The 22834-nt window shown below is 42.8% G+C and overlaps 2 protein-coding genes across 14 annotated transcripts in view; one reads left to right on the top strand and one right to left on the bottom strand.

The window, feature by feature from the left end:
* Irag2 (inositol 1,4,5-triphosphate receptor associated 2) overlaps positions 1 to 21838 on the top strand; it is an 81907-nt gene extending 60069 nt beyond the window's left edge. For 5 of the 10 annotated variants that reach the window (XM_074075834.1, XM_074075837.1, XM_074075833.1 and 2 more), the window contains 16 exons: positions 1773 to 1837; positions 1925 to 1989; positions 2124 to 2219; positions 4882 to 4952; positions 7391 to 7454; positions 8950 to 9013; positions 9097 to 9124; positions 9646 to 9786; positions 13687 to 13821; positions 15589 to 15736; positions 16547 to 16590; positions 18272 to 18334; positions 18450 to 18499; positions 18726 to 18827; positions 20331 to 20438; positions 21380 to 21838. In XM_074075834.1, coding sequence (XP_073931935.1) covers positions 1773 to 1837; positions 1925 to 1989; positions 2124 to 2219; positions 4882 to 4952; positions 7391 to 7454; positions 8950 to 9013; positions 9097 to 9124; positions 9646 to 9786; positions 13687 to 13821; positions 15589 to 15736; positions 16547 to 16590; positions 18272 to 18334; positions 18450 to 18499; positions 18726 to 18827; positions 20331 to 20438; positions 21380 to 21623 — 1488 coding nt within the window. In that variant the 3' untranslated portion in view covers positions 21624 to 21838. The remainder of the gene's footprint in view (positions 1 to 1772; positions 1838 to 1924; positions 1990 to 2123; positions 2220 to 4881; positions 4953 to 7390; positions 7455 to 8949; positions 9014 to 9096; positions 9125 to 9645; positions 9787 to 13686; positions 13822 to 15588; positions 15737 to 16546; positions 16591 to 18271; positions 18335 to 18449; positions 18500 to 18725; positions 18828 to 20330; positions 20439 to 21379) is intronic. The other 5 variants (XM_074075835.1, XM_020164709.2, XM_074075838.1 and 2 more) reach the window with 1 other exon arrangement.
* Positions 21839 to 21932: 94 nt separating this feature from the next.
* The window catches only part of Dnai7 (dynein axonemal intermediate chain 7), a 59762-nt gene continuing 58860 nt past the window's right edge, over positions 21933 to 22834 (bottom strand). For all 4 annotated transcript variants that reach the window (XM_074075830.1, XM_074075831.1, XM_074075828.1 and 1 more), the window contains one exon: positions 21933 to 22279. In XM_074075830.1, coding sequence (XP_073931931.1) covers positions 22007 to 22279 — 273 coding nt within the window. In that variant the 3' untranslated portion in view covers positions 21933 to 22006. The remainder of the gene's footprint in view (positions 22280 to 22834) is intronic.

The raw sequence follows: 22834 nt of genomic DNA, 5'->3' as shown, positions 1-22834 counted from the left end.
TTTCTACTTCCTAAACTCAAGTATAAGTACCGTGACCCTGAGGCTTTTCTGACAAAGTTAGCCTTTAGTTACAGTACAATAACAAGTGCTATTTCAAAATACATGCAATAATTTTTATATGTTATGAAACATTAAAGGCATTTGGTTTTTATTAAGAAGTCAATTGCTTATTTTATAAAGTGTGATAGCCAATGAAACTGAGGAGATTCAATTTTATAGCTTGATTTCATAAAGGAATATAGGCAGATAAAAATAGGATAATTACCAATACAATTTAAGTAATGAAAAGGCAAGGCCATCATCACTTATCTGCCACCAGGTAATGTTCTCTACTCAGAATAATTCCAGCATCACTGTACCCTGTTACTTCCGTTCTGGGAACATCTCTTCTCTCTGCAATGCTGTGAGGAACTTGTTCCCTGTGTTGCCCTCCAACTGGCCTTGTCCCTCAGGGCTAGAACTGTGCTTTTGTGGGATTAGACTGGTGTCATCTGAGGATTCAGTCACAGCTACTCTGACCAGGGGACCCCTTGAAGCGAGAAAAGCCATGGTGAAATTAAAAAGTTATATTGAAATATTTACAACCTAAGACAATAGTCAGGAGCCTTCTCCAATAGTCCAGGCTTGAGATCCTTGCTTATGAGTTTGTTGCTTAGCAACAAAGAAAACACTGCCCTCGGTCTAGTGTGGGTTTGACGACTTACTCTACCTTCTGATGCTCGTGGGACACTGCTTTATTCATTGTGTTTAATTTCTTGCAATAAGTAAATATGTGTGTATATAATCTCTCTCTCTCTCTCTCATCAGGTAACACACAAAAGGACTCTTATAAACTTTTATGCACTAGACAGATGTAGCGTGCTGTTTGTTATTCAGGGTGTCTACAATTCTGGCTCTTGCTACACTGTCACCTTTCAGTGAGTGGGGGGCAAGTATTTTCTCAATATTGTAGATACCCTGTGTGACATACAGCATCCCCCATGGAAGTACATTGTTGGCTGGGGTAGCTAGTGAGCTCTGTGTGTATGGAATGTGTTTATATATGTATACATGTGTGCCTTCGTTTTTCTGTGCGGTTCCTGACGTGTCTGAATGATTTCAGTTTTATTAACATTTAATATATCTTCCTAAGTACATATAATGAAAAAAAAATTATGAGAGTTTATTGCTAAAAAGGAAAGCCCTAAAGCTCCCCCCGAACTTGGAATTCCGAAAACAGCTTTAGAAGTTCGAGCGAGATGTATGAGACCCGGCCCAACAGGCTGGGACCACAGTCCTGAGGCTTTCTGCCAAAGTTTAGGTGCTGATTTACATGTAATCCTCGGATCTCTGAGACATGGATTAACTTTAAAATGTATGATTTGTCTGGCTGGAAACTTGAGAAATGTTTTTACTACAAGGTCAAAAGTTTTAAGTTGACTAATATTCCCGTAAATAGAAATGTTTTATGCTCACGTAGAATGTTCTGTTTAAAGAAAACATGAACTTAAGTTGGTGAAATAAACTCTATCTGCCCTTTGAGTTTGGAATTTGTTTTGCCCATGACTTTATCAGGTTTTCTTTAAATATCAAAATTTTAAATACAGTGAAAATTGGGTACATTTTACAAGCACAGCTTTGGGGAGGCGTATCAACATCTCTAGACCATTTCACTCCCATGTCCTCTCCAAAGAGCAGAGTAGATACGGGTTCACAAGTTGTCTGAAAAAGTTTGCTTTCTGAGATGGAAAATGTCAAGTCATTGACCTTCATTCCTTTGCTTTTTCCTGCAGGAGGATGGTGTTGAACACGTGGGTTCTGACAGCCTGTCACAGTCCAGGTTTGCTGTTTGTGCTGGGTGTGAATTTCTGTGAATGTTCAGTTGGTTTTTAAGAGAGTTCTTTTTACCTGACATTCCAAAATATTTCTTATACCCTTTCATCAGGGAATATCTCACACTGCCAACAACTGGATACTCTTCATCCACGGAGAACACTGTAACAACTAGTGGTGAGTGAACTTGGGAGAGAGAGAGTTATCACTCTAACTTGAAGCCTGGTGTTTTGTGCCCACCGCGTGCAAATAAGAGCACAGGAAAATCCTCCCTTTGCATGGCTTTCATGCACAGCCATTCCTCTCTGCAGATTCTGGATCAGAAACTTTGCATATGGCCTCTGGTGACCTTGACTGCAAATCGCCCTGTGAGAAAAAGGACGGCAGCTTGGCTTCCACCATGATCGGTGAGCTATGGAAGGGTTCAGGTGTAGCTTCCATTCTCAGACACTGGGCAAACCTCAGTGCCAGGCTGGGGAAGTAACTCAACAAAATCATTTAATACTAATTTTTATGTAATAATTCTTTTATTGTGGCAGTACTGGGGGTTGAACTCAAGGCCTTGCACTTGCTATGCAGGCACTCTATCACTTAAGCCACTCCATCAGCCCATGCTTTGATTATTTTTGAGATAGGATCTCACCTTATGCCTAGGAAGGCCTTTCTGTGACCCTCTTATTTGTGCTTTCCCTGTAGCTGGGATGACAGGTATACACCACTGTGCCAGTCATTGGTTGAGATGGGAGTCTCACGAATTCTTTTGCCCAGGCTGGCTTCCAACCGTGACCCTCCTAATCTCTGCCTCCCAAGTAGCTAGGATTACAGTTGAGCCATTGTGGCTGGCTATAATCTTATGAAATAATTTTTTTTGGTGCTAGTAGGGTTTGAACTCAGGACCTCACATTTGCTAGGCCGGGTGGTCAACCACTTGAGCTACTCTGCCAACCCTGAAATAATTCTTATAATGGAATTTTGAAGACACAGCCTGGAGAATTAAGTCTAAGAGGTTACCATGACTGTCACATGTGAGGATGTTACCTTTTATTTTTCTTTTCAATTTTGTAGACAGAACAAAAATTCCACTATATTATAATGGAATTAAGTGTTTCCTATGACCAAGTTTATCATGCATAGCTGGTTCTCACCTGTTGCAAACATGACATCACCTGCTAGGGACACTCTTGGAACCCTAATGAGAATCCCTTAGATAGAAGGATGGAGCACTTAGCAACAGTGCGCTCAGGTCGCAGGAGAAATAACTAGGTGATTGTCAGCTGTGTTCTGCTTCCTGGCTCTGAAAGCAAACTGGTTATTCTTCATGTCCAGAGAGACAGCACTGAGTTGACCCCCATGGGGCGGGGTGGGTTCTCCTTCCTTCCAAAAAGGAAATCCACCACGGAAGGTTGAGGCAGGTGCTGAGTTGAAATTTCAGAAACAGAAGCCATTCCATGGGTTAATTGAAGAATTTCAACCAACAGCTAATAAGGATTTTCTTTTTGAGACAGGGTTTTGCTATCTTGCTGGCCTTGAGCTAGCAGTCGTCCTCCATTAGCCTCAGGAGTGCTGGGATTGTAGCGTGCACCACCCTCCTGGCTGGGGGAAATGGTTCATTAGTGTCACCCTAGTCATCTTCCTCCTGTCCCATAGACAAAGACACAGAAAATGATGATACTCTGCTATGAGGCTGTAGGGGAAAAAGAAACCCCAAACTGCTGGAAGAAATGTACATTTTTGTAACTAAAATGGAAGAAGCTTTCTAAGTCTATTGAAGTGTAATCCGTGATACAATTCAGTGTCTGGGTGTTAGCCTGTGGGCACAGGTACATACCCACAAAATGAACAGGACTTCCGTACAAGACTACTTACTGCAGTTATCAGTAACAGCAAAATATTGGCCACACATTAACTGTCAACAAAAGATTAAACTTTGGCATATTCGTAAAACAGAATATTAATCTATATCTATATACTCAAACTTGTTTCTTACAAGTTTGGAAGGACTGCTGTTTCTTTGAAAAAGTACAGAATGTTATGTATAGCATGCAAAATCTTGTAGGAAGAATTTTGTGCACAAAATATCTCTGGAAGGCTAGACAAAAATTAGTGACATTGTCTATGGCGAAGAAAACTGGGTTTCTGGAGACATGGCTGATGCAAATTTTTCACTGAGAAACATTTTACACTTTTTGGTTTATGAACTATATCAAACTGTCTTAAAATGTCAAGCTGTCTTAAAATGCAAAGAAAAACTAAAATAAAATTTCTCTAGGAGAAATAGATATATAGTGGCTATTTTGTTCTTATTTCATATAAAAATTTAAAACCTAACACAAGATTTAAATATGTTTTTCTCAAAAAGAAAGAAACTAGGGCTGGGGATATAGCTTAGTGGTAGAGTGCTTGCTTAGCATGCACAAGGGCCTGGCTTTGAACCCTAGTACTGAAAAAAAAAAAGAAAAGGGAGGGAGAGATGAAGGACCCCACTTTCAGAGGCTGGCCTTTGTGCCTGCACCCAGGTAAATGCAGGACAATGGTCTTGTGAAGGGGAGAATAATTATCTACAGGTTATCCTGAAAAGCACACAAACATGCAGAAATTAGAGAAACAATAGTACAAATTAAAAGCGTTTCCTATCTTAGTTTGATGACATTGTAGGAACGATTCCATGTTTTAGTGGACTATCATACTTAGGTCTTTAATTACATGTGCAAGGCTGCTGGCCATTTGACAAGCTATACAAAGGCGTCTCACTCTTCCTTCCTCTGGTTCTATCGTTAGGACAGAAGTGTGTTCAATAGGAAAGTAGCATTGGCCTACACGAGGCTTAAGAGAACACAGCGGAGTATGGAAGACATCCAGAGAGACACTGGTTTCCACTGGAAATCTTAGATGGCTTAGCCTCTGGGGCTGTAGCTGCCCTGTCAGTGGTACACACATTTTTGTAGGACATAACTCATCTGTCAATTTTGGTAATTTGTCATTTGCTGGCTTTCCCACGTTGTCACCCTCACTAGCTCTTTCTCCTTTACTTGTCACCCCCTACTCTTTACTGTTTCCTTCTCATCATAGGCGCCAGTAAGTGTCATGAGAATACTCCATGCCAAGACCCCATGAGGGAAGATAAAACCAAACCACATCTGGTAAGGAATGTGCACATTGACAATCAAGGCACAAAATTGAAATATTCCAGTGGCTCAACTGTCCCTTTAAGTCTGCAAGATTCTCTAAAAGCATTATTTTATCCTTCACAAAGCATTATGAGGTTGCAGAATTTAATTTCATCAACACTTTATGGACAAAGAAGTAGAGGCCAAAGTGTTCTTGTGACATCTATGAGGTCACACAATTGTCAGAGCTGGTTCCATGGTGGTCACTCATTCATTCATTGGAGGTCTGTCAGACATGCTAAATGTCTGTCTCGATAGTGACTGGCTTAAACACACGAGTCCACCAGCACATGACTAAGACAGTAGAACTGCCATGCATGGGTTTATGTGTTCTAATCAGACAAAGAAACTGGTCATTATTTGACGGTGTGAAGGTGCAATAGCTGTACATGATGAAAACAGCTTCCTCTTACCAAAAAAAAGGGTCTGGGGAAAGTAGAGTCCTTCAGTTTTTCATAGTACAATTGTCTGAGAAAAAGTTCCTTCTCATCTCAAAAAAAGAGTCTCAAAAAGACACTTTAAGAAATAACGGTTTAGGTTTGGGCTCAGTGGCTCACGCCTGTCATTCCTGCTATGCAGGAGGCATAGGTCAGAGGATTGTGGCCCAATGCTGGCCCAGGCAAAAACGAGAGACCCTATCCAAAAAAATAAGGAAAAAGGGGCTGGGGAGTGGCTCAAGTGATAGAGCACCTGCCTTGCAAGTGTGAGGACCTGAGTTCAAACCCAGTACTGCCAAAGGAAAAAAAAAAAAAAGGATTAGCAAAACATTGTGCTGGTGGTGGGACCAGTTAGGATGCTCTTGAAATAATTTAAAGAGGAGATGAAGGCAGTTTGAATTAATGGCGATGGAGGAACGCCACTAAGTTGAGGTACATTCAGGGGTAGAAGCCAGGGGTGTGGGAAAAGCCTGGTACACAGGTTCATGGTTTAACCCACAATGATGCATAGAAGAGCAGGAGGAGGAGAAAGAGTAGAACTTGCAAGGTAAAATGAGTTTGACACAGTCAAGTTCAGGTTGAAGGGAGATGTGGATGGTCTGCAGGGAGATTTTATTTATTCTTTGAGACAGGGTCTTGCTCTGTAGCCCAGTGGCCTCAAACTCGAAATCCTCCTGCCTCAGCCTCCCAGGTGCTAGGATTACAGACAAGTGTCTCCATGCCCGAGGATAACACACTATTGATGGTTGGCAGTCTCTGCTAGGGAAGGCAAGTGCAGAGCAGGTGGGGAAATCAGGGCAGGAAAACCTCGGGAAGAAAGATGATCAGGAAGGATGGATGTTTAGATCACTTCAGATGCAGCAGGGAGGTTGGGTCAGCCATCAGGGTGGCCCTGGGGAGGTCCCTGATCACTGCAGGGTGGTTTCCTTGGGGTGTTGGGTGGAGTGGCTACTTTGATAAAGAACTGCTAAGCAGCCATGGGGAGGGACAGGCAGCTGTGAAGAGAAGCTAGAGAAAGTGCCGTGGCTGAAAAGGGCATGGGACCAAGGGAGGATTTGCCCTTGCTGACAAGAATGAACCAATGGTTTGCTTGGGTCATTACACTTTCACATCTTGTTGAAGCCTTTCTTCCAGTTGTCTACAAATCATGGGGCATGGCATCAATGGCTCTACCTAGGAAATGTGTCTTCTTAAGCCTTCTCTTTTTTGGCATTACTGGGGTTTCAACTCAGGGCCTCACCCTTGCTTGGCAGGTGCTCTGTCTACTGCTTGACATTCCACCAGCCCTTAGATTTTTTTTTTTTAATGAAAAACTTCTTTGGTTTTCTAAATGTCTCTATTCACCTGAGAATGTTTGATGATATAAAAAAAAATGACTGTATAACTCAAGTTTTCCCTTTAGACTCTCCTGTGACCTGTTGTTCCTGTGACCCAGATAGACAGATACAGTGATTACAGGCCAGCTGGGAAATGACCTTAAAACACATTCCTGTGGAATGAAAGCCTAACAACAGAGAACAGTATCAGCTGCACTTGTCATAACCCCCGCCAGGACCCACATAGCAGGCCACGGTGCTGGCCCTAGATTCACCACATTTTTTACCTGTTTGTCCCTTTCCTGCCTCTCCACACGTGTTCCTCGTCCGCACAGATTTTCCACGCTGCTCCAGCCCAGTGCCTCTCCATCCTGTGTGAAGTGCTTGCTTTGACCTCATTATTCAGCCATCAATCCCAGTTTGCTTCGTGGTAGCGTGTGCCATGTCCATATTCTGTGGATTCCTGTCCCTCCTGCTGCAGCTGGACTAGAAGCCTCCCTGGAGCCAGTCCTGTTCTCCCTTGACCTTTACGATAGTTCCCAGACCTCGCCGAGTGCTTCCCACAGAGTAGGGTTAGGGGGTGGACAGGCTGTCGAGAATGATTGGCTGTGAAGGGTTCCCATTCTATGCACACAATAAAATTTCTTTATGATTTCAGGAAGCCAAGGATGAACCCAGAACAATGGAAGACCATAGGAAAGGAGGTGCCACAGGAGGTACAGGTGTGTCTTTCAGCCCCTCGTGAGCTCGGGCTCCCAGAGGATATTTCTGTAGAAAAGACAGCCACCTGCTAATCCTGTACCCCGAGTCAGGTCAGCCACAGGACTCTGTCCTTATGTCATGTTCCCAAAGCTTGTTGACCTTGCACTGAGTGATTCCCAGGGATCTGTAATAATAACGTGCTACAGTGAACCGAGAAGCAAGCCAGCACTGGTGTGGAGCCTGCACAGTGCTTCTTGTTCTCCAGTATCCCTCTGAAAGTAAGTAAGGCGGCATCTACACAGTAAGAGCAGCTCTGCTCCCTCCCCAGCCCCCATTAGGATGCAATGGTGGATAGAGCTCAGGCTTTGGAGTCCCACAGACTCCAGACTGGGTCAGCTGACCAGCTGAGTGATTTTAGAAAGCTATTTAATCTCAAGTCTAAGTTTTCTTATTTGCAAAATAGAACTGACACATTAAACAAAGCTAAGTGTACTTTATTGGGAAGATGCCACAAGCCAAGCACTCGGCTAAATTTGCCTTGTTTCATCCCATCCTCCAAACCCTAGGTGAGGCGAGAGGCCTGTGGCTCCCATTTTGTGGCCTCTGGAAACCTGCCACAGGAGGCTTGCTGTGAGGATAGAATAAATTAGTACGTGGGGGGTTATCTAGAAACAGGCCTGTCCTGGAAGTTCTCATAAAAGTTAGCTGTTCTATAAAAAATAATATCCTTATCTTGTAGATGGCTTAACAAGGTTGCAACTTGTTCAAGATCAAAAACTTGAACTTGAACCAAGTATTGTCAAGTTGAGAGCCAATGCTGTTATGTATTGTCCTTTGCAAAGCATAATGTGAGAACTCTAACACGTAGATTCTGTTCTGGGGCTGGCTTAGAACGAGCGGTGGTCCATATCTCATGTAGAGTTACTGTTACTTTTACAATTGTGTTGTTACTTTTTTTTTTTGCAATACTGAGTCTTGAACTCAGGGCCTTCACCTTGAGCCACTCCACCAGCCCTATTTTTGTAATGGGTATTTTTGAGATAGGGTCTAGTGAATTATCTGCCTGGGCTGGCTTTGAACCACAATCCTCCTGATTTCTGCCCCCTGAGTAGTTGGGATTATAGGCATGAGGCACTGGTCCCCAGCAGTATGTTACTCTTACTACTACCACCACCACCACCATTCCAATTAGTACCATTGTCACTGTTGTTATGAAAGCTTGGATCCTCTGGATGGGACATGGGGCAGGTGTGCATTTAGCCACGGACCAAATGTAGGCACACTAACATGCAAAGAGGTCGTGACCTTAACTCTCAAGCTCTTTCACCTCCTGAGATAAGCTGATGGTTTTCACACGGTGACCCTCACATAACATAGCAGTTTCCTACAAGTTAAGCAAGTAGGTGAGCTGGGGACTGTCGCATCTGTTTAGAGGACAGCAAACACTGGATGGAAACGCCCTTGTGGTGAGCCTACTCGCCTGCCCACCGAGTACGGGTGCTTGTCTTTTTACAGAAGCCAAGGCTCCCCCTCTTCCCACGGCCACATTGAAATCAGTTAACTTTCAGCAAAGTGACAGGTAAGCTCTTCTCTGTGTTGTCTTTAACGGGTTTTGTGTTTCCGCTGGATTGTGTTTGAAGAGCTCTCTGTTTTCTCCTATAGCACCTCTGCCAATGAGAAGGAGGTGGAGGTGAGTAGCCTTTTCTTTATTTGGTGGCCCTGGGGTTTGAACTCAGGGTCTTGAGTTCTTGAACTCTACGGCTTGAGCCGCACCTCCAGCCTTTTTTTGTTCTAGTTACTTTGGAGATGGGGGCGTCTCGCTTTTTGTCCAGGCCAATCCTCACATTTATGCTTTGCACTGTAGCTGGGGTAACAGGTGTGTGACACCATCCCCAGCTATTGGTTGAGACAGAGTCTCTCAAACTATGTGCTGGAGCAGGCCTCCAATATTGATCCTCCCAATCTCAGCCTCCCAAGTAGCTAGGATTATGGGAGTGAGCTACTGTGTCCAGCTGCTGTCTTTTTTTAAAGAACTTCTTCATGCTTTTGCACACTCATGTGTTGATGCCTGGCCTGGCAGGGACTGAGGCAGGCAAAGCCTCTGCATGTCAGCCTTGGCTTGCTGGGAGGAGAAAGAAACATCTCACTGTGATCCTGTATTAAACCCAAATAAATATTGGTCCACATTTGCCTTCCCCCTTCCCCTCCCAGGCAGAATTCCTCAGGCTGTCTTTGGGATTCAAGTGTGACTGGTTCACCTTGGAGAAAAGAGTGAAGCTTGAAGAGCGGTCCCGTGACTTGGCAGAAGAAAATTTGAAGAAAGAAATCACCAACTGCTTAAAGCTCTTAGAGGTGAGGAGCACAGCGCCTGGGTCTACATGCATGGTGACACTGACATGGTTCATCAGAACCATAGTGTTCTGATGGCTGCGTGAGAGTTTTCTTGGGTGACTGAAGCCAGCACCAAGTACTAAACCCTTACTTACCCAAATGTAAATTAATAGAAAAATTCAGGACCGGGTAAAGTCTCACTAAAGAGCATCAGCAGTAGGACAGAGCTGTCTTTTAAAGTAGGTTGTTTGAGCCACTGGCCTTCTCTCTGGATTTCCAACATCGAAAACTGAACAAGAGGTGATAACACCAGTTTTCAGCTTCCCAGAAGAAAGTCAAGGTCTCCCATTTGTCATTAGCTGAAGCAAAAGACTGATGACTGCCTTCAGTCTCAGCAGTTGACAGGCATCCTTCAACTCTTGAGGTGGCTGCAAGTTTAGAGATGGCTTTGGAAAGTGAGCAGCCTGATTTTGGATGAAGTAAATAAAAATTCAGAAGCCATATTATTTTTGTGATAAAAACACACAACATAAAATTGCAAAACGTGTCTCCTGAACACTGAGCTTCCAAACCTGAACCACCACACCCACTTTCTCTCGTTCTCCGGTTTATCCCAGCCCCGGTAACTACCCTTCTACTGTTCCTTTGAATTTCACTGCCTTAGACGTGAGGACAGTTGGAGTCTATGACACTTGCACTCTTGCAAGCCCCTTAACATAATGTCCTGAAGGCTTATCTGTGTTATAGCACATATGGTACTACCTGTTTTCAAGGCTGAGTAATACTCCACTGTGCCTATATACTACATCTTGCTTATCTATTCAGCCATCAATGGTTGTGTCCTTCTCTTGCCTATTTTGAACAGAGTTGCTATAAACACAATGTACACCTATTTCTTCAAGGATGATATTATTCCTGGGTGTGGTGGTGTGCACCTGTAATCCCAGCCACTCAGGAGGCAGTAATCAGGAGGATCATGGTTCAAAAGGCCAGTCCAGGCAAAAAGCGAGACCCAATTTCAAGCAACAAGCAGGGTGTGGTGGTAATCCAGGCATAGGTACTAGGATCATGGTCCAAGGCCAGCCCTGGGGAAAAAGTATGAGACCCTCTCCAACACATAACTAAACAAAAACAGGGCTGGAGGAGTGGCTCAAGTGGTAGAGCACCTGCTTAGCAAGTGCGAGGCGCTGAGTTCAAACCCCAGGGCCATAAAAAAAATTCTGTCATTTTCTGGATGGCTGGAACTGGAGATTATCATGTTCAGTGAAATAAGCCAGTCCCACAGGACAAAAATCACGTGTTTTCTTCCTTTCATTTGTGGAAACTAGGGGGGGAAAACACACCAAGGTCATGGAAGTGAAAGGGAGGGGATTCCTAGGGACATGGGAAGGGAAGCCAGAGTGGAAGGAGGGGGAAGAGAAATTGAGGGGAGTACCTTAGAGGCGTATTTGGAAATGCGGAAATGAAACCCTTATGATGTAAATTTATGTGCACTAATAATAAAGCGTGGAAATCCTTAAAAGGGCCTTTTTTCTCCTCATATATTTTTAAAGTGAACTTTCCTGGAAAAAGGAAAAGGTAGCCATAATCTGTATTTAAAACCCAAATCAGCTATTAATGGTTATAAGCTGCAAGGGAGTAATTGAAAAGAAGGTAAGTGTCTCTTCCTGACCCTGCCTTCAGTTCTTGAGGGTGCATTTCTGGAAGTGGATGTGCTGGGTCAGACGGCCACTTTACTTTCATCTGCAAGCTCACCACATGCCCGCTTCGCTCTGTGGTGCCATCATCAGCTTCTCCAAGTCATTCTCTGTTTGTTTTAATAACAGCTCTTCTCATGGGTGCATGGTGGTGGTTTGTGGTATTTTGATTTGCATATGTCTGAACAGTGATATCTTTTCATATACTCTGCCATTTGAATATCTTTGGGAAAACTATTACTCAAGTCCTTTGTACATTTTGGGGGGAGGGTAGGGGGCTAGGGTTTGCACTCGGGGGTTATTGCGTGCAAAGCAGGTGCTCTACTGCTTGAGCCACAGCTCCAGCACCCTTTGTCCATTTTTAAATCAAGTTATGTGGATTCTTTGTCTCATTGACTTGTAGGAGTTCTTTATGTATTTTGGGTACTCATCCTTTTGCAGTTAGGACTTTGTACGTTTTCTCCCACTCAGTAGTTGGTTTTTTCAGTCTGTTGGTTGGGTCTGTGATTCACACAACTTTCTTTCAATGTAGTCCCTTTTATTGACAATGCTTTTTGTGTGTTAACCAAAAAATTATCATCAAATTTGGTGTCATGGAGGTTTTCACCCATGGTTTCTTCCAGGCATTTTCTAGCTCTGGGTCTTCCTTTTAGGTCCTTAATCCATTTTGAGTTAGTTTTTGTATGTGATAAGAGATAAGGGTTCAATTTCACACTTTTGCATGTGGACATCCACTTTTCCCAGCACCACTTGCTGAAGAGACCTCCTTGCGCATTGCACACTCTTGTTCCCTGTTGAATGATCATTGGCCCACTTCCCGAAGAGTTATTTCTGGGCTCTCTATTCTGTTCCACTAGGCTGTATGTCTGTTTTCATGCCAGCATCATGCTATTGAATTATTGTTAAGTGTGAAATGTATTTTAAAACCAGGAAGGACAAGTCCCCCAACTTTGTTCTTTTTCTAAATTGTTTTGGTTATCCAGGGACCCTTAATATACTATGTGACTTTTCTTTTTAATTTTTTTTTGGTGCTGGGGACTGAACCCAGAATCTTACATGCGCTAAGCACATGTTCTACCTCTCGACTGCACCACCAACCCCACATGTCCCTATTTCATCTGTTGGGATTTTGATAAACTTGCCTTGCATCTGTAGATTGTTTGGGGGTAATATGAACATTTTAACAAAATTAGGTCTACCAATCTATGAGCACAGGATAACCTTCCATTTATTCAAGTCATCGTATTAAGTCTTCTACCTCCTTGGTTAGGTTTATTTCTAAGTATTATATTCTATGTGATGCTACTATAAATGGAATTTTTAAAATTTATTTTTGGAAATTGTTAGTATATTGAAATACATCTGATTTTTTGCGTTAATTTTGTATCTTGCAATTTTGCTGAATTTATTCTGACAATTTTTGTGGAATGCTCAATCTTTATGACACATAAGATCATGCCTCTGTGAACAGATATTTTTACCTCTTACTTTCTAATTAAGATTCTGTTCCCTGCATAATTGTTCTGGCTACAGACCGAGTGTTCTAACAGGTTGAGTTGAAGTGGTGAGAGCAGGAGTCCTTGCCTTGTCCCTGATCTTAGAGAAAAAGCTTTGTCTTCTGTCACGAGCGGGTTTACATACATGACTTTTCCTAGTTTGTTTTAGTGTTTTTTAAAATCATGAAAGTATTAAATCTTGTCAGATGCTTTTTCTGAGTAATCTGAAAAAGTCATAGGTTTTGTCCTTTCTGTTAACATGGTCTACATTACATTGATTGGGTTTCATACATTGAACCATCCTTGCATTCCAGCAATAAATCCCATGTGGTTGTGGTACATGATCCTTTTAGAATGCTACTGAATTCAGCTTGATAGGTCTTTGTCAAGGATGTTCACATCAGTATCCATCAGTGCCACTGATCTGCAGTTTTAATATCTTTGTCCAGCTTTAGTATCAAGGTTATGGGGACCTCAGAACAAGGATGGTTCAATGTACCTGAATGCACCTGAGGGAGTGGAGCATTTGAGAAGTACAAAAGGAAGTACAAGAAGAGTCCTAAAAGGTGTTGTGACACCTGCAATATACACCTGCTAGTCAACAAGATATTACTATTTTGACATCACTCACCCTCCACCAAGATAACTGAGATCGCATGTGCTGAGCAAGTGTCCTCTCTCACTGAATGACTGTGTTGGGTGTCATTAACACTTCGCTCTCTGTGCAGTCGTTGACACCTCTGTGTGAAGATGACAACCAGGCTCAGGAGATCATTAAGAAGCTGGAGAAGAGCATCAGTTTTCTCAGCCAGTGCACAGCACGAGTGGCCAGTAGGGCTGAGATGTTGGGAGCCATTAATCAGGTAACTTTTTAAATTTTATTTCTCTAGCTACAGTGAAATTACTAGAAGGACTTATTTTCCCTGAAATTGTGGGCTACGTTTCTAGGAATAAGTTTTTAGGGATACTTTGTTTGGTACACAAGTTATACTTAACCTACCCAAAACTAAACCACCCATGGGCTTTTCAATCCCTGCCTCTAACCTATGGTCTCCTAACCTCAGTCAAGGGCAAACCCTCTTGAGAGGGTAATTACCAACACCTTTATCTCTCATCCTACACCCAGTCCTAGAGAAAATCCTCTAGACTCCACCATCAGAGCATAGAATTCAACCCCCTCGATAGCTCCCACCTTGACCTAAGCCGCCATTCTCTTTCTTCCAGCAAAGTACAATGACTTCCTAAATGCTGCCTACTCCTTTCCAATCCCAATCCTTCCTCCCAACAGTGTTTTCAGAGCCCTCCAGTGGCTCCTCACTTTACTCAGAGTAAGGACCAAAGCCTTACAATAGCTTAAAATCAGAGTCCTCTGTCCCCTACTCTCAGACTTGATCTCCTGTGGAGTCTTCCTGGGGAGATTTCCTTAGCTTTATCTTCAAACTTCTCTTCTAAGTTGTGGTTTTCATATTTTTAATTTCCAGCAGCTCTTATTTAATAGAATGTGTTTTCTTAAATAATATGTTCTTCTTATATCATGAGTGTAACAGTTATTTTTTACTCTCTGAAGACACTGATGATTTCCTTGAAGTTTCAGTTTTCTGGGCTTTTCCTCCTGTATTTCTCTGTGTTTTAGTTTCCTTATTTTATTTCTTGCTGGAGCAAGCCCTCAGGATAGCTGTTCCACTGTTAAGCTGACCTGGAGTTGTGTGAGTGATGAATGGGGAAAGCTCCTGTTGACTGAGCATCACGTAAGGCAGGTTGTTTCATCTCGGCTCCTAACGTCAGTACCTACCAGACTTTCATCTGGAAGGGTCACATTCCTCAGGGAACAGTCTTCCAGCTGCCTTCCTTGATGGTACTAATCCTGGTGGCCAGTGCTTGACAGCTGAAAGGAGGAATAAGGTAGAGAGGTGCCCACACGTAATAGGTATACAGGCATTTTGCTTCAATCTGCTGTTTTCACCACCAACTCTGTGTGATCCCAATCCACAGAATCTCTATCTCCCCTATAGCTATTCAGCCTTTTAGTCTTTCACCAAAATGGTTCACAGAAGAGGCTCTGCTGGCTGACTCCAGTAGTTATCTTGACTCTAACCGCTTCTCACGGACTCCCAGCCTTTTCTGTGTTCATGCACCACCTTCCAGCTTACTTCCAGAGGTGCCACTAATTCCTCAGCATTTGTGGCTTTCTGTGGTACAATCTAGGTTGCTTGTTGGCTTTTCTTTCTACCTCTTTAAGGTTTCAGCTTTTCTAGGTCTTAATTACTTACCATAAATCCTTTTTTTGCCACTTTTAAAATCTTGTTGCTCTTGTAAACTCTTCTGTTCTGTTTGTCCTTGTAGACTGATGTCTTAAAAAATTTATATTTGCACGTAAGTTAATTGTACAAAGGGTATTCATTGTGACAGTTACAGCATGCATATAATGCAATTCATCAGAAATTGTTTTAAAAAAAAAGAGTGGGGAGAAGCGGTTTGGATAAGGAAGAGTGAGGTAGATGGGGTGAATACCTGTAGACATTGGGTTGGATGTAGGGATGGAGCAAAGGTAAATGCGTGCTTCCCTGCACCTTTTTCCTGAGCGTGGAGAGTGGGATTTTCCATGTAAATCTGGCTATTTCTCCCCCAAGGAGAGCCGGGTCAGTAAAGCAGTGGAAGTGATGACTCAGCATGTGGAAAACCTGAAGAGGATGTATGCCAAAGAGCACGCCGAGCTGGAAGAGCTGAAGCAGGTTCTCTTGCAAAACGAGAGGTCTTTCAACCCTCTCGAAGACGAAGGTAATGAAGACTTAAGATAATGGATTAGCTGTGTCTTCCTAATGTTCTTCTCTCCCCATCATCCTCTAAAAACATTTAACAAGACCCTTAGGCTAATGTTACATTAGAAAAAGAACTCATTCCTGTTTTTTAGCTAACCAAAAGTAAGGGGATAGAAAAGACTGGAAGACGTGAAGGTTCTTTGGTGATGACACCAAAAATCCATTGACTGGATTTTGATTGCTGAGAGGAGGCGTTGTATTAATGAAACCAATTGTAGGACCCCAGGGCTGGCCTACTTGGGATATGTTAGAACTGCTTCTTTTTCCACATGCAAAATAATGCACAATGACCTAAGTGAGCCACTCTCCTCAGCAGTGGCTTTGAAGTCCTGAAAGAAGGAATGACTGACACCGGCACACCATAAGCTGATGGACAAACAGAGACAGATGAGACCATGGCTTCCTTAGCATGTGGTTTCTTAGATCTTACCACGGTTAGATTTAAATAAGCAGTATGAACCTTTCTGAGCAGAAGTCAGGTTTTGGCTGTCTTCCCATCGTTGACACTCTTCTATACTCTACTTGGGGACTGCTTTGCTCAGCAGGCAGCCATTCCATGCCTACACATGCTGGTAGCACCTGGGACATCTGCTGTGACAGGGAAGACTGTAGCCCATCATTAGATAAGAGTTGTGACTCACCAAATCAAGGATAAGCAGATACATGAATTGCTCTGCAGTCTCCAAAATCTTGAATATGGCTTTTCCAACCTCTGCTTTAACATAAATCATGTGTGATTTCTAAAATGTGCAAATCTTTTTCCTTCCAGATAACTGCCAGATTAAAAAACGTTCGGCTTCTCTGAACTCTAAGGTAACTTGAGATGCTTACTTATATGATTAGAAGTGACGTGTCTTTAAATGTGGATGGCAAAACCTATTTTAATTCACAGGTATGAGCATCTGTGTGTTTCTGTAGTTGTTTCTCCTGCTCTATTCACGTGTCAGTCAAGTTTGCTGGTAGTGTGACAAACCAGCATGGCGAGAGGGTTCTCTGCCAAGGAAACCAGAGCTGAAACAGCTCTCCTCTTGGCTGTTGTTCATGGCCCTCTTCAGCCCTTGGCCCTCCTCCTGGTCCTAGACCATTGCTTCAGATCCAGATACAAGGCCCTGTCAATGTCAAGTCACATTGCAAGAAGTCAAGATGTCAGAAACAAAGTCAAGTTTCCCCTCCCTTGGACACTTCCCAGAAGTCCAGTGCTGCGTTCCCTTTTCATCCTTAGCAGAAAATGAGACTACAAATAGTTTTTGTTCTGGATACTTAACTCCTAATGAAAAGTCAAGGGTGTACTGCTGAGTTAGAAGGGGGTTGGGATGACCCAGAAAACCCAAAGTCCACAGGGTGACAGGGGTCTTGAGAAGTGACTTGGAAACCACCCCATCACCATCTCTCTCTCTCACAGGAGTGAAAGGACTCATATGATCAGGTAGTGGAAGAACCATGATTAGAAACCAGGCTTTTCAAACTTCAGTTCGATGGTTTGAGATGCTCAACCAACCTCAAACTAAATTAAGGATGATGGTTTAAGGAAAGGAGTCACACAAAATTCCTTTAGTTTACTACATCAAAACTACTTTTATAACCTTCAGTTAGACTTATTTAAACCACATAAACGCTACATAACACTTTCCTGTACAAATCTCAAGGCTGATAAACACATCCATTCATTAAAATAACATCTCATTCACATGTAGACTTTTAAAAAGCTGATTTCATAGAGGAGAGTGGAATGGTGGTTTCCAGAGGCTGGGGAGATGAGGAGGGGGAGAAGAGGAGACGGAGAGATGGGGAGAGGATGGTGGACGGGTGCTAAATTACAGTGAGACAGGGAGAGAGAGTTCTCATGTGCTGCTGCACATGGTTATGTACGACAACACACTGCACATTTCGGAAAACTGTAAATGTTTTCACGATAAATGTTTGAGGAGATCAAAGGTTAACCTGATTTAAACATTACACGATATATACATGGATTAAATCAGCACCTTGCCCCATTAATATGTACAATTTTTGTTTCTATGTATCAGTTAAATCATGAAATATTAAATGTGGTAACTGGAAAAAGATCTATAAAGGTAGGTGCATATTTAGCCCCCAAAAGCATAAAAACAATGATAGCAAGAGAAAGAAGAACTCATTTGGCTGGGTTAACAACGAAAACAACTTTTTTCATAAAAGACAAATGTGGAGGAGGGTCATCAGCACAGCACTGGCTTTCAGTGTGGATTTCTACAGCTATTCAACAGAGAAGACGACAGTCAATGCTACTAGAAGTCAAGTAATTGAAACAAGACACTTTCACTGGCAAAGTTATAATAATGTGACTTGAGGAGAGTGGAATATAAGTTGGTAAAATATTCCAGAAAGGCAAGTTACCTATGAAAGGCCCTGTTAAGTCTTGCCTGCTGGTTTAACTCAGCAGTGGTTAGGTGTGTGGTTCTCAATGTCATATGTATTGAAAATTTTCTAAATGTGCTTTTTCACCTTTGGGTAGCCATCTTCTCTTCGAAGAGTGACCATTGCTTCTTTACCCAGAAATCTTGGAAGTGCAGCGATGGTAAGCAAATTCCTAAGTGTTCTTGTTCAAATAAATGCATTTTCATATGACAAAAATCTAAACTTACTTCATTAAGTGCACACTCATCATTTGTTTAACATCTCACCTTCCAAAGGTGACTGGGCTGGATGATAATGCCAGGTTAAACAGGAGATCGAGCAGTTGGTGAGTATAATTTTATAATTCAGCTAAAGTCAGTGGATATTTGAAATAAATGACATAGCAGCTTTTGATTTGTTCAAAGTATATAAACAGAATACATATATATTTATGATTATTAATCAGGAAATAACTTATGTGAGTGTACCAAGAGAAAAATAGAAAAGGTAATTTTGTACCAATCTAAGCAGTAGGACATAAACTGATGTCAGGTCTATTTGATCTTGGTCAGGCGTGTACTGGGGTCAAGGCACAATGAGCATCGTCCATCATTACACCGATTCATCAGCACCTATTCCTGGACAGATGCTGAAGATGAGAAAGGAGAGCTGAAGTAGGTGAAGCCTGGTTCATGTCTAAGGGGCGTGGGACGGGAATGACAGTGGGGTTGCTCTAACTCCCCGATAAAGACTTACAAATGACAAAATGCTCTGTCCACGTGTCTTCGAGTGCATCCGCTCCTGCAGCACTCATGATGGTAAGGGCTGTGGTCTTACGCTAGATAGGTCCCCAGAATATGGCAGATTTTGTAAAGATAATGATTTACCCCCGGCCTCGGTGTTGCCAATGGGGACAAAAGTCAATAAAGGGCCATAGAACACAAAACATGCATAGAACAGATATGTACATGTAATGTGTGTATTACATCATTGTGTTTAAATTGTATCTACACCTAGCAAACTAAAATAATACTGTTACAGTCTATAGTGAAAGACCAAGGGCAAGACAGGAGGACCTGGGCAAATACTGCCTCCTGGTTTGTCATCTGTTAAATTGGATCTTCATGAAGTGATTTTCTGGTCATTGTACACATGTACATTGAGTGACTACATCATAGTCACTATGCTCAGTTCTAAGGGACAGAAAGACAAGAAGACATCAAGGAGTCTTCATCCTGGGAGCCCCACGCATATGCTGCAAACCATAATGACTATTTTCTGAGCTGGGGTGGGAAAAATCAAGTGGTTCCTTCAAAGGATTATTGTCTACTTTTTGCTGATAGTATGATCTTTACAGGAGAAGCCTTTGTAAGCAGAAGACTGAACAGCTTAAAAAATGTTGTGTTTAAAAGTAAACTAGGACTGGAGGTGTGGCTCAAGTGGTAGAGCACGTGTCTTGCAAGAGTGAAGTCCTGAGTTCAAACCCCAGTCCCACCAAAGAAAAAGAGTAAATCAAATATTCACAGCAGATGTTAGAAGCACAGTTCCCTTTGGCAATGGTGAGGGTGTTAGGAGCCTGGGATTTCAAAGTTCAAATCTAACCAAGATCACCAGTTAATATGACAGTGAGACAGGAGCTTGGTTTTAGCATTTGAAACACAGTTCACCTAATGCTATTCCCGCTGCACTGAATACTAGTCTATTTCAACAAGCTTAACATTAAAATATTTTCATCAACTTTTAAAATTAGGATTTTATTCCAAGTTAGCATTGGTCAAAAATTCTACAGAGAAAATCAACTGTTAATACAGGATACTGAAAACAGTATGAGTCAAAAATATTCAATGAGAAAAAAATTTTACTATATTTTGAAACTATATTAAATATTCACATATATGCAGGGAAAATCAGAGTGATGATATTGGTTAATCACACGTGGGGGGCTGACTTCTGTATATTTTCTGTAAGTTTCCCCTTTTGTGCATCTTTGGCTAATATTCCAACTTTTTACATAGAGGAAGTTATTTTTAAGTTAAAATCCTATAAATCTGGTGATATAACTTTTATCAAATTTTGTCAAGCAAAATAAATATTCTTGAGCTCTTTGTGATTTAGTAAAACTTAGCCATATCTTATAAATAATTATAGCGCAGTATCATTACTTTACTTATTTTCAGAACTAAAGGCGATGCAGAACCTCCTGGAGAAGAAATCATAGAAAGGACAAGGAAGCCGAGTCTTTCTGAAAAGAGAAACAATCTGTCACCACAGGACGCCTCTTCACTGTAAGCTGTCTACTTGGCAAATGACACCATCTTAGCAGAAAGGGTAGCACAGAGGTAGCAGTACTGATCAAATTACTCCAAGGACATGTTAAGATGATCATGAATGAACTCTGTGCAGCCCCTTACAGTGTGAGCTGGGACCTGCCTCCCGGGAGGAAGGGAAGTGTACAGGTTAGGGCCTTGCCCAGAACCCAGACAGCCTTGGCCACCCCCAGCTCTGCGCGTGCCTGGGGCCTAAACCTCTGTCCAGAAGAGAGAGATGACAGTAGTATTGTGTCCTTGCACTGTCACCATGACTAAATGCTTAGGATAGCACCTAGGGAAGCTGAAATACTTTCTGGTTTCTGGTACAGGGAGCAGTAGTGAGGTTTGAACTCAGGGCCTCACACTTGCTAGGCAGATGCTCTACCACTTGAGCCATGTACCCAGCCCTTTTTGCTTTAGGCTATTTTTCAGACAGGGTCTTGCTTTTGCCTAGGGCTGGCCTCAGTCCATGATCCTTCTATCCATGCCTCCCTCGTAGCTGGGATTGCAGGCTGAGCCACCAGGCCTGCCCTCACATGGGTGTTTCTAAAGGAAATAGTTTAAATTTGAGCACAGCAGAGGTACAGGGGCAAGTTATATGTACACGAACCCACATAGGCGTATACACACATACCCTGCTCTACCAAGCAATCCTACCACAGTGTTCCACTGTAGGCTTCACTGAATGGCATAAATTCTATGTGGACTTGTTAGGAGTTAATGTCTAAATCACACCATTTTCAGGGTCTCTGCAGAGCACATCATTTCTGTGGAAGGGACAGGAGGCAGATCTGCCTCTAGCTCATCAGGCAGAGGTAGGGGAATGCAGGCACATCAGTGACAGGATTGGTGCTGTCACAGGGAATGTTTCTAGTAGCAAACACAGTGATTGCCAAATTCTGTTTGTGTCCTTACAGTTCTGCCATGGTGGCCTCCTGGGCAGCAGGTGTCCAGACTTCTGTTACAAATGCCAACAAGGCGCTCTGGTTTCCGGTGGCCTTCCTGGTGCTATTAGCAGCCCTGGGCAGCTTCCTCACTGGCTGGTGCTTCCAGAAGTCTGTGGAGGCCACCCCCACACAGGACGGGGACTCATGGGTATCTCTAGAACACATCCTGTGGCCATTAACCAGGCTTCAGCACAATGGGCCACCGCCAGTGTGACTGCAGCACAGCCTGGCACATGGGTCCTGGTGTTAAACTCAACAATTTCTAACTGGGAAGTTCTCGGAAGTATAAAATATTGTACATCCCTCCTTTTTTCCCAAGTAAAATACATGGGAGGCAGACCTGCCTGTGACATTTTAAAAGAGCTTTGAGAGAAAGAAATAGATTGTTTTTCTAAAACTTATCTAAATAAAGAACCATTCAAATCTTCACAGAGTGGGAGCTGAAATTCTCAATAGGGCAAATATTCAAAGAAAAAAAATCCACTTTGCTCAAAGTACAATGTGACTAGAAGATGCTCCTAGATCATTTTAATAGCCTGTTTGGACGTGTTCCCTCATTACGCGTGGAGAAATACCTGCTTCCCCAGCACACTGGGGTCAGGAATAGCTCAGCACCCTGGTTGACAGTAGCATGTAACACACGGAGTCCACGAACTGGCAGGCAGCGCCCCTAGTCCTCTCCATGGCTTCCTCAGAAGCAAACTCCTTCACCATGTGATACAGGGTGGAGTGGAACTGGGTTTCTTCTTTCACTGACTCAGAGAACACCTCGCTCTCTTCGCTTATCTTGAGACTCTGTGCTCTGTCACCACTGAACATCAAAAGGACCCAGTCAGGGGTGGCAGGCTCCTCAGTCAGCTGCTCCTTCACCTACAGAGAAGGGAATTAGGAAAACCCTTATCAAGTCCTCTCCTGCTGAGTATTAGCTGAAGGACTCACCTCAATCCCCTGCACTACCAAAATCAAAGAAACATTCTTTTTTTGGAGGTACAGGGGTTTGAACTCAGGGCTTTGCACTTGCAAGACTGAGGTCATGCTCCCAGCCCCTTTTTCTGTTGTTTTGGAGACAGTCCCTCTTTGCCCGACTGGCCTGGACTGTGATCTTCCTACATATGCTTCCCATGTAGTTTGGATGATAGGTACTTGCCACAGCTATTGGTTGAGAAGGGGTCTCACAAACTATTTGTCTAGGCTGGCCTCAAATCAGGATCCCCCAATCTCAGCCTCCCAAGTAGCTAGGATTACAGGTGTGAGCCACTGGTGCTTAGCTGAAATGTTCGTAATGTACCATTATTGAATCAATTTGAAACCATGAAACTTTTTGGAGCACACCCACAAGTACTGATTCATGCAAGAAATATCTTCTGAGTGCCTATGATGTGTCAGGTACCAATCTAGGTGCTAGGGATATAACAGTTAAACAGA

The sequence above is a fragment of the Castor canadensis genome, chromosome 6 (genome assembly GCF_047511655.1).
Source record: "Castor canadensis chromosome 6, mCasCan1.hap1v2, whole genome shotgun sequence".
Lineage (NCBI taxonomy): Eukaryota > Metazoa > Chordata > Mammalia > Rodentia > Castoridae > Castor > Castor canadensis.
This window is presented reverse-complemented; position numbering and strand designations above follow the sequence as displayed.